Genomic DNA, 10681 nt, shown 5'->3' with positions numbered 1-10681 from the left:
GGGGGGGGGGTGGGGGGGGGGGGGGGTGGGGGGGGGGGGGGGTGGGGGGGGGGGGGGGTGGGGGGGGGGGGGGGTGGGGGGGGGGGGGGGTGGGGGGGGGGGGGGGTGGGGGGGGGGGGGGGTGGGGGGGGGGGGGGGTGGGGGGGGGGGGGGGTGGGGGGGGGGGGGGGTGGGGGGGGGGGGGGGTGGGGGGGGGGGGGGGTGGGGGGGGGGGGGGGTGGGGGGGGGGGGGGGTGGGGGGGGGGGGGGGTGGGGGGGGGGGGGGGTGGGGGGGGGGGGGGGTGGGGGGGGGGGGGGGTGGGGGGGGGGGGGGGTGGGGGGGGGGGGGGGTGGGGGGGGGGGGGGGTGGGGGGGGGGGGGGGTGGGGGGGGGGGGGGGTGGGGGGGGGGGGGGGTGGGGGGGGGGGGGGGTGGGGGGGGGGGGGGGTGGGGGGGGGGGGGGGTGGGGGGGGGGGGGGGTGGGGGGGGGGGGGGGTGGGGGGGGGGGGGGGTGGGGGGGGGGGGGGGTGGGGGGGGGGGGGGGTGGGGGGGGGGGGGGGTGGGGGGGGGGGGGGGTGGGGGGGGGGGGGGGTGGGGGGGGGGGGGGGTGGGGGGGGGGGGGGGTGGGGGGGGGGGGGGGTGGGGGGGGGGGGGGGTGGGGGGGGGGGGGGGTGGGGGGGGGGGGGGGTGGGGGGGGGGGGGGGTGGGGGGGGGGGGGGGTGGGGGGGGGGGGGGGTGGGGGGGGGGGGGGGTGGGGGGGGGGGGGGGTGGGGGGGGGGGGGGGTGGGGGGGGGGGGGGGTGGGGGGGGGGGGGGGTGGGGGGGGGGGGGGGTGGGGGGGGGGGGGGGTGGGGGGGGGGGGGGGTGGGGGGGGGGGGGGGTGGGGGGGGGGGGGGGTGGGGGGGGGGGGGGGTGGGGGGGGGGGGGGGTGGGGGGGGGGGGGGGTGGGGGGGGGGGGGGGTGGGGGGGGGGGGGGGTGGGGGGGGGGGGGGGTGGGGGGGGGGGGGGGTGGGGGGGGGGGGGGGTGGGGGGGGGGGGGGGTGGGGGGGGGGGGGGGTGGGGGGGGGGGGGGGTGGGGGGGGGGGGGGGTGGGGGGGGGGGGGGGTGGGGGGGGGGGGGGGTGGGGGGGGGGGGGGGTGGGGGGGGGGGGGGGTGGGGGGGGGGGGGGGTGGGGGGGGGGGGGGGTGGGGGGGGGGGGGGGTGGGGGGGGGGGGGGGTGGGGGGGGGGGGGGGTGGGGGGGGGGGGGGGTGGGGGGGGGGGGGGGTGGGGGGGGGGGGGGGTGGGGGGGGGGGGGGGTGGGGGGGGGGGGGGGTGGGGGGGGGGGGGGGTGGGGGGGGGGGGGGGTGGGGGGGGGGGGGGGTGGGGGGGGGGGGGGGTGGGGGGGGGGGGGGGTGGGGGGGGGGGGGGGTGGGGGGGGGGGGGGGTGGGGGGGGGGGGGGGTGGGGGGGGGGGGGGGTGGGGGGGGGGGGGGGTGGGGGGGGGGGGGGGTGGGGGGGGGGGGGGGTGGGGGGGGGGGGGGGTGGGGGGGGGGGGGGGTGGGGGGGGGGGGGGGTGGGGGGGGGGGGGGGTGGGGGGGGGGGCGCCTGGTGGGCCCCCGGGGCCCCTGGCAGGCTTCCCGGGGCCACTGGCTAAGATAAGTGTGGGGGGGCGTGGGGGACCCCCGGAGCAGGTGTTGCCCCAGGTGCCATTTCCCCCCAGTACACCTCTGACATATAGAAACAGGCAGATTTATAATATCACTACGGTAAAAATGAGGTGGCTTCTGATGCCAAGTGTCATGTGGTTTCCCGTGGACCTGACCTTTGTACATCTGAATAAAGTACAGTGATTCCTCTTCCACCATGATCCCGTCCACTCAAATGCTGTACTGCTGGATGCATTCTACCGACTAGTCTTATCTAATGTTCATCTGCAGATATTTCAACCAAGCTGGTATTATTTTATTTATCTTTTCTATTCTATTCATCTGTTTACGCAGTGGCGTAGCGCCCAGGTGGCCGGTGTGGGGGCATGGCGGGGGCGTTCCAGGATGTGGCAGGGGTGCAGGGCACACACGTGCCCTGGGCGCAGTTCCTTCTCACTACGGCTCTCTGTTTACCCCAGGGCTCTGCAGGACCAATTGGCCATGCTGGCAGGGGCTGATGAGATTTGTAGTCCATGAACATCTGGAGAGCCACAGGTTGCAGACCCCTGGTTTACCCCCATCGTTCAGCCAAAACTTGGCTCCCAATCCAGCTTATGGAAATTCACCACTAACACGAAATATTACATAGGTTGCTGAACAGGTGTTTCCGCTCCCTTGGCCAGTTTCCACACTTAGGGGCTGAGGTGCAACACCCAGAACGGGGGGCAAAGAGTGGCCAAGTTGGTCACCTGACATCTTGTAGCCTCCAAAAGGCATCTCCACGGGGCTGATGTTGTAGTTGTTGATGAAACACATCCCAGCCTGGAGCTCGGCCACGACTCTGTGAGCCCGCTGGATGTCCCTGTGGAGGAAAGATATGGGGTGAGGTAGGGCTGAACACAGAAAATCCCTGCAACACCTCCTAGATTTCACCTCCTAAAAGTCTTATTTATTTACTTCATTTATACTCTGCCTTTCTCCTCACTGTGGATCCAAAGTGGCTAATGTGGTTCTCCTCTCCTCCATTTTATCCTTGCAACAACCACCCTGTGAGGTAGGTCAGACTGAGAGCGTGCGGCTTTCCCAAGGCCAGCCAGCAAGCTTTCACAGCAGAGTGGGGATTTGGACCAATGTATTTCAAATCCCGGTCCGACACTCTAAAGAATACACCATTCTGGCTCTCCCCACCAAATTCTGCCAAGAAGAGGAGTTTGGATTTATATCCCCCCTTTCTCTCCTGTAAGGAGACTCAAAGAGGCTTACAATCTCCTTTCCCTTCCCCGTCTCCCCACAACAAACACCCTGTGAGGCAGGTGGGGCTGAAAGAGCTCTGAAGAACTGTGACTAGCCCAAGGTCACCCAGCTGGCATGTGTTGAAGTGCACAAGCTAATCTAGTTCGCCAGATAAGCCTCCTCAGCTCAAGTGGCAGAGCGGGGAATCAAACCCAGTTCTCCAGATTAGAATACACCTGCTCTTAACCACACCACCATGCTGGCTCTCCACACTAGCACATCTGCTTCTTTAAGGAGGTGCTGGCAGATCAAGATGGCGCTCGCTTCTACTCACGCACAGCTCTCCACGTCCTAGGCTGACTTGCTGTTTCTTGAGCAGTGCTGTTATAAACACCACACTGCATAACACCCCAAACGTGCTGCCTGCCCAGTCTGGTCCATGCTTGTCTCTAACCCTCTTCTGCGCTGCCCCAAACCGGCTCTTTTTTGTTGATGGTACCTGGTGAAGACGCCCCCTGCCAGGCCAAAACGGGTACTGTTGGCTCTCTCCAGGGCCTCCTCCTCTGTATCAAAGGCCAGGATGGACATGACGGGCCCAAAAATCTCCTCCTTTACACACGTCATGTTGTCTTCACAGTTTCCTGACAGCAACACAGAGAATCATAGAATCACAGGGTTGGAAGGGGCCAGACTGGCCATCTAGTCCAACTCCCTGCTCAGTGGAAAGCAAATTATCACCCAAATCATACAGAATGGATGAATAAACTAATGGATTATTCAACAACTGCAAATCTGACATCCTTGGTACATAACAGACCATCCACCGGGTATGAAAGAAAACGGAAGGGTTGGGGTTTTTTTTTTTGGACTACATAAATCAAGGCCTTGGATAATTAGAGATAATCAGGGTTATATGTATACGAATAAAACACTGAATGCATGTTTTAGATCTCATTTAACTTGAAAGCCGTAACTGGAATTTAAGATGCTGTAGGAGCCAACGATAAACAAGCTTCACGTATTATACAAATTCTAACACTGAATCTTAATTTTATGAAAATAAAAAGGAAAGGAGAACGCAAGCCAGTTTCTTTCCCTAGAAAAAACGGGCTCTTGTCTTCCTTTCGGCTTTCCCTGCAACAAAGCACAGTCAGGAGGGTTTTAACAAAGGGTCCGGGTGAACAGCATACCTAGGACGCAGGGAGACATGTAAAAGCCATCTTTCAGTTTGGGGTCTTCTGGTACGAATGCCTCCCCTCCACACAGCACCTCTGCCCCCTGGAAATGAAGCAGAAGAAGAGTAGTTGGTTTCTGTGTTCTACTTTTCTCAACTGTAAGGGATCTCAAAGTGGGAGGAGGAGTAGTAGTTTGGATTTATATCCCCCCTTTCTCTCCTGCAGGAGACTCAAAGTGGCTTACAAACTCCTTCCCTTCCTCTCCCCACAACAGACACCTTGTGAGGTGCATGGGGTTGAGACAGCTCCGAAGAACTGTGACTAGCCCAAGATCACCCAGCTGGCATGTGTTGGAGAGCACAAGCTAATCTGGTTAACCAGATAAGCCTCCACAGCTCAGGTGGCAGAGCTGGGAATCAAACCCGGTCCCCCAGATTAGAGTGCACCTGCTCTTAACCACTATATCACGCTGGCTCTGATCAGGATAAAGCCCTCCTGCTGAGCGGGTTCCAAAGAACTGTGACTGGCCCAAAGCCACCCAGCAGGCGTCATGTGGAAGAGTGGGGAAACAAACCCAGTTCACCAGATAAGAGTCTGCCACTCAGGTGGAGGAGCGGGGATTCAAACTTGGTTCTCCCGATTAGAGTCCATCGCTCTTAACCACTACGCTATGCTGGCTCACTGGTACACTGATACCACAATCATTTCCCCCGTGAATTGCAATCCTAACAATGTTTATGTCCTCGGGGTGAAAGGGTTATCCAAACTTCTTACACCACACAGGAATGCATCTTGAGAGTCCACTTAACTTGAGAATCATTGGACAAACTCTACAGGGATCGGAGGAAAATGCGACGGGCCTCACGAGAACATGGCACCAGGTACACCAGCTGCCGGCCCCAATGCAGCCAAGGGTGAAGGAGAGGTCCGACACTTTCCCACGCATGAGGCATTCTGTCGCTATTTCGGGGGCGTAGGTTTTTATGATCACGCCCCGCTCTGCAGTAGGGATCAAACTAGACATCTGGAACCAGACGCATTCTACTTGGTAGGTAGCAGCCACTGGGGAGACCAATTCAGATCAAAACCATGATGCAAAGGCTGGTTGTGGGGGCGGTGTTAACCCTTTCCAACTTGAAACGGTTTCAAGTTTAGCCTTATTCGGGCCAACGTACAAGCACTTAGGATGCAGCATGCATGCTGCATACAGCAATTCCACAGAATGGTGTGGGGAGCGGGTTCGATTTGAATCGGGCCCCCAAACGGGCAGTTGTTTAAAAGCTCTGAACATGCAACCTCTGACATCTTATCTGATCTTCTGTTTTTAAAGCCTCATTCCCTGGGCAGAAGTTTACAACTTGGAGCCCGGTTTACAGCTCCTTTGCAGAGACTCTCAAATTACCTGCTAGAGGGGAACAGAAGTTGGAGAGCAGTATGAGCAGGTACCCATACACAGTGGCCCAAGGGGCAAGATATAATCTTTCCCCCAGGAGACTGAGCATTTGTCAAATGCACACCCTGCTGTTAAGTATTTCCCTGACTCACATAACGGAGCGCGGAAAGCTTTGTGTTCACATGTCCCACGAGCTTCTTAAAAATTAGCTTGGCGGGAAGCTGATTTCTAGACCCTTTCCCAGGCTGGCCGCCCACCCTAGAGGCTCCCTTGCGATCCACAGCTGCGCTCACAGCTGACAACAGCAGCCCAAGCTCGGGGCCAGGAGGCACTGTGCCAGGTGAACTTTCACTGAAGCTTGAAACGAATCGTCCAGGCGAAATGCAGTGAAGGGGCGTAATCGTGTCCCGGGGTAGGGCGAGCAACCTCTGAATCCGTGGGCCGCTCTTCGTGTGCTGCGTTGGAATGCACTTCGGACCCCAAGAACAGCCCTGGAGGCACGATCAGAACCGGTGAGGTTGCAAGTGTTCCACCTCTTGAACTTTGACCTTTGCTTATCTCTACTTGCTCCCGAAGCATCTGGAGCCAGGGCACGCTCCTCCTCCCCCAGCATGCCAATCCTTGCTGCTCACTGCCCTGGCCCGTGCCCCGTTTGCTTTGTTGGCACATACCTAGGAAAGGTGGGTGCTTCTGGGCAAGGGCTCCTGCGCCAATCAAACACGCAAGAGAACAATCGGAAGGGAAGAAGCTAGCTAAAGGAAATCTGCAGTGCATTATGTGCCTAATTTGTGTGACCGGCTGCTAGTCATGAGAGAACACCACACACCCCTAGACTAGAATAATTCAGCTTCACTCTTGAGCTGTAGGGGGCAAAGAACTCAGTGCCTGCAGGAAGTTGAAGAAGAGGAAGATGAGTTTGGATTTATATCCCCCCTTTCTCTCCTGTAAGGAGACTCAAAGGGGCTTACAATCTCCTTTCCCTTCTCCCCCCCCCCACAACAAACACCCTGTGAGGTGGGTGGGGCTGAGAGAGCTCCGAAGAACTGTGACTAGCCCAAAGTCACCCAGCTGGCATGTGTTGGGAGTGCACAAGCTAATCTGGTACACCAGATAAGCCTCCACAGCTCAAGTGGCAGAGCGCGGAATCAAACCCAGTTCTCCAGATTAGAGTGCACCTGCTCTTAACCACTACACCATAGGTGTCAAACTCAGGCCCTCCAGATGTTTAAGGGACCCTTCCACACATGCAGAATAATGCACTTTCACTCCACTTTCAATGCACTTTGCAGCTGGATTTTACTGTGTGGAATAGCAAAATCCATTTGCAAACAGTTGTGAAAGTGGATTGAAAGTGCATTATTCTGCATGTGCGGAAGGGGCCATGGCCAACAATTCCCAGCAGCCCCTGCTAGCATGGCCAATTGGCCCTGCTGGCATGGGCTGATGGGAATCGTAGTCCATGAACACCTGGAGGGCTTGAGTTTGACACCTATGCACTACACCAGGGGTCTTGCAACCTGTGGCTCTCCAGATGTTCATGGACTACAATTCCCATCAACCCCTGCCATCATGGCAACCAGGGGCTGATGGGAATTGTAGTCCATGAGTATCTGGAGAGCCGCAGGTTGCAGACCTTAAGCAGCATGGGCTGGACCCAGAGAGCGCTCGCTCTGTAGCCAAGCCTCTCCTGCCAAGCACGGCCCGTGTTGCTCTCACCTGCTCCTTGGCTTGCTTCACAAAGCTCAGCACCTTCTCCAAGTGGGGGCGGTTGATGAGCGGCCCCATCCTCGTGTCTCCCAGCAGGGGGTCTCCGATTTTGATGTTCTTGGTCTGCCGCACGACCTCCTCGGTGAAGGCAGGAAGGATGCTGCGTTCCACAAACACCCGGGTGCCGTTGCAGCAGACCTGGGGTAGAGACACAGGCCTGGCCTGAGAGCGAGCCTGTCAATCATACCTCCCCAGTGCTGGATGCCGCCGGCTCATTGGATCGTCTGCCCAGACTGCGGTGGGTGGGGTGGGATTTGGCAACAATGGCCCAACAGCCAGGTCTCCTACTCGACTCCAGCAGAGCCAGACTTTGCAAGGCGGGCTAATAACGTCCGTCCCTCGTGTGCTCTGAGCACAAAGACATCGTGCAAGCTTGCCCAGTTTTGAGATAAGCGATGATAACTACTAAATTTGCCACAGAACAAGCTAAAAAAAGAGATTCTTTGAGTCCTTGGCGCCACCATGTGGGGAAAGTGGTGAACAGTCACCAAAAGCAGACTAAAACAGGAGTCCATAACTAGTAAACATTGCTGGCTGAGTGACTTCCTCCCCTGGTGATCATAAGCTAAATAATTAATATTTTGCTCCAACCTCCCCCCCTGCCACAATGGTCTCCATAAGAATCCCAATGGTGACTTCAACAGAAGATGCCTTGCATGGTTCTTCAGTGAACTCCAGGTACGAGGGCAGGCCTTCTTTCACAGGTAGGCAAGGAAGAAGGCTTAGAACAAGGAGAGTTTGGACTTATACCCCACCTTTCTCTCCTGTAAGAAGACTCAAGGTGGCTTACAAGCTCCTATCCCTTTCTCTCCCCACAATAGACACCTTGCGAGGTAGGTGGGGCCGAGAGAGTTCAGAAGAACTGTGACTAGCCCAAGGTCACCCAGCAGGAATGTGGAGTGCAGAAACACATCTGGTTCATCAGATAAGCTTCTGCCACTCAGGTGGAGGAGCGGGGAATCAAACCCAGTTCTCCAGATTAGAATGCACCTGCTCTTAACCACTACACTACGCAGGGACAAAAACGAAGCACAAGGTGCAAATTGGGCTGACTGTAATCGCTGCTGGCACCATGGAAACTCGCTCAGTATTGCTGGGAAATATCTGCAGCCAGACGGTCACAGTCCCTTCGGCGTTGTGGGCTACGCATTCTTGTTCGATCCAACCGTTAATATGCTAATAATTTAGAACCGTGGTGGCGAGCCATTTGCACTCCAGATGATATGGACTACGTTCTTCATCAGCCCCCCCCGCTTGGCCGTGCTGGCAGTAGCCGATGGGAATTGTAGTCCATAACATCTGGAGTGCAAAAGGTTTGCCACAACCAAGTCTCTTTCGCCAGCCTCAAAGGACCTGGATGCCAAACCCTGAAGTGCGGCTCTTTCGATAGCGGCAGACAGTGCTCCTCTCGCCTTCGACTTCCTTCCCCAGCGCTGCATACCTCGCCTTGGGTGTGAGAGAAAATTACATGGAGTTCTCCTTTCTACATCTTCTCCACTTTGGAACAGTAGAAGATGATGAGGGGATCATTCCCAGGCTCCAGCCGCCACTTTGCTGACCCTTTGGCCGCCATCTCCATTATCTAGTGGGAAAGAAAACAAGGATGAGAGCGTAAGAGAAATGTCAGCCAGCTCACCCCAGCTTCATAAATCCCTGAGGCGGATGAAAAGGCCTCTCCCCACCGAAAAGTGGCTGCGAGGGCTCCCTCTGTTGAGTTTCTTCCATTGCAGTCAGTGAATGTGATGAGCAATTAGCAACCCGGTATAATGGACATCACTGGCTTGATCCAAGGCTTAGTGGGGACGCTCGGGACCACTGGCTATTCATTGGGTGCTCGCCCAGGGCATCACCTTGTGGGGCATCAAAATGTTGGGTTCGCTTTTGGCATTTTAGTGGCTTTTCATTTAAATTCGCAGGGCACAGTTTCTTTTGTGGGTTAAGTGGCACTGTAATTTTATCATCAGGAGACTGTCTGATACCGAGGTTTGGTTCAGGGAGTCCAGTTATGGACTCCCCTGTTGAGTGTCTCCTATCCCCATTACCAAGTGGGAGCTATTAGGGAGATGGGGTTGTGCCTTTGAGGGTCCATAACTTTGGCCCCCCCTGAACCAAACTGCACCAAAACCTGGGGTATCATTATTAGGGAAGTCTCCTTTATGAGACCCCGAAAGTTTTGAGACTGTGCCTCAGAGAAATGCCCCCAGCCCGTAAACCCCCATTGGCAATGCAGAAAAAACTCACGCAGAACAAAGACTTTGATATCGTGAGAAGAAAGCCTTATCAGCACCAAAATTTTCGAGGGTATCATCTTGAGATCGTCATGATGGCACTCTGTTTGGTGAAAGCGAAGAACTAAAGTTATGGACCGTAAAATTCCCCATCTCCTTAGCAAAGAATTCGTGGGATGGGGCACTCTCTAGGTCCATAACTGACCCCTAACCAAACTGCACTAAACTTTGGGGTACCATAAGGACAGTTTCAGATGATACCGCCAAAAAATGCACCCCCTGCAGGCACCAATGTTCCGGTAGGAACAGTATACTATAAAAGCACCAACCCGGTACCAGGGCTATCAGTTTGCCTCCAGGGCTGCTCCTCGTTACTCTGCCTGACCACTGAAATGTTACTGTGTTTTCTGTGGTGCTGTGAACAGTCATAGAATTCTCCGGGAATAAGCATTCCAAAGGCAGAATCAAGGACTAAAGCTAGGGCCTGGTGCTGGGTTGGAGGCAGCGTTCAAGGAGGCGCAAAGGTGGCAGATTTTTCCTGCATCATCCCCCCTTAGCAGTCATTTCTGACCTTGATGTGGACTACTAAACCATACAGGACAGAAGGCTGAAGAAGCATGGAGGAGAGGTCTCTCTATTCTTTCTTTTCTGCTGATGGAATATGGGACTATCAGGCCTGTCCACCTCTCTGCTGATGCCTCCTGATCCTTGTAGCTATTAATGTGGGGCTGGTGTTGGGTCAGAAATATGGGTACAGGGAGAGGAGGAGGAGGAGGAGGAGGAGGAAGAGGAAAGTAGTAGTAGTTTGGATTTATACCCCACCTCTCTCTCCTGTAAGGAGACAAAAGGTGGCTTACAAGCTTCTTTCTCTTCCTCTCCTCACAACAGACACCTTGTGAAGTAGGTGGGTCTGGGAGAGTTCCGAAGAACTGTGACTAGCCCAAGGTCACCCAGCAGGAATGCAGGAGTGCGGAAACACATCTGGTTCACCAGATAAGCCTCTGCCACTCAGGTGGAGGAGTGGGGAATCAAACCTGGTTCTCCATATTAGAATCCACCCACTCTTAACCACTACACCACACTGGCTCAAGAAAGGTCCATAATGATGGACTGCTGGACCTGACCCCCCCCCTGTGTTCTATGGCCTGGGCAAGCTGTTTGGAAATGCTTCCCTGTGTGGTGACTCACTTGAAACCACTCTCCTCCAGTATCCCATCAGGCTAGTATTCCAGCCAGATGCTCAAAGATTAGATAATAGCAGGCGCAAAAGGCAAAAACTTGTC

General features: G+C 57.0%; 1 protein-coding gene across 1 annotated transcript in view; it reads right to left on the bottom strand.

Moving 5' to 3' along the window:
- Positions 1 to 2214: 2214 nt before the first annotated feature.
- ALDH9A1 (aldehyde dehydrogenase 9 family member A1) overlaps positions 2215 to 10681 on the bottom strand; it is a 33311-nt gene continuing 24844 nt past the window's right edge. The window contains exons 7-11 of the mRNA XM_048497803.1: positions 8669 to 8752; positions 7120 to 7308; positions 4026 to 4113; positions 3335 to 3476; positions 2215 to 2464 (exon numbers count right to left, since the gene is read on the bottom strand). Coding sequence (XP_048353760.1) covers positions 2215 to 2464; positions 3335 to 3476; positions 4026 to 4113; positions 7120 to 7308; positions 8669 to 8752 — 753 coding nt within the window. The remainder of the gene's footprint in view (positions 2465 to 3334; positions 3477 to 4025; positions 4114 to 7119; positions 7309 to 8668; positions 8753 to 10681) is intronic.

This window comes from Sphaerodactylus townsendi, linkage group LG05 (genome assembly GCF_021028975.2).
Source record: "Sphaerodactylus townsendi isolate TG3544 linkage group LG05, MPM_Stown_v2.3, whole genome shotgun sequence".
Lineage (NCBI taxonomy): Eukaryota > Metazoa > Chordata > Lepidosauria > Squamata > Sphaerodactylidae > Sphaerodactylus > Sphaerodactylus townsendi.
Note: the sequence above shows the minus strand (reverse complement) of the source record. Positions and strands in the feature narration are given on the sequence as shown.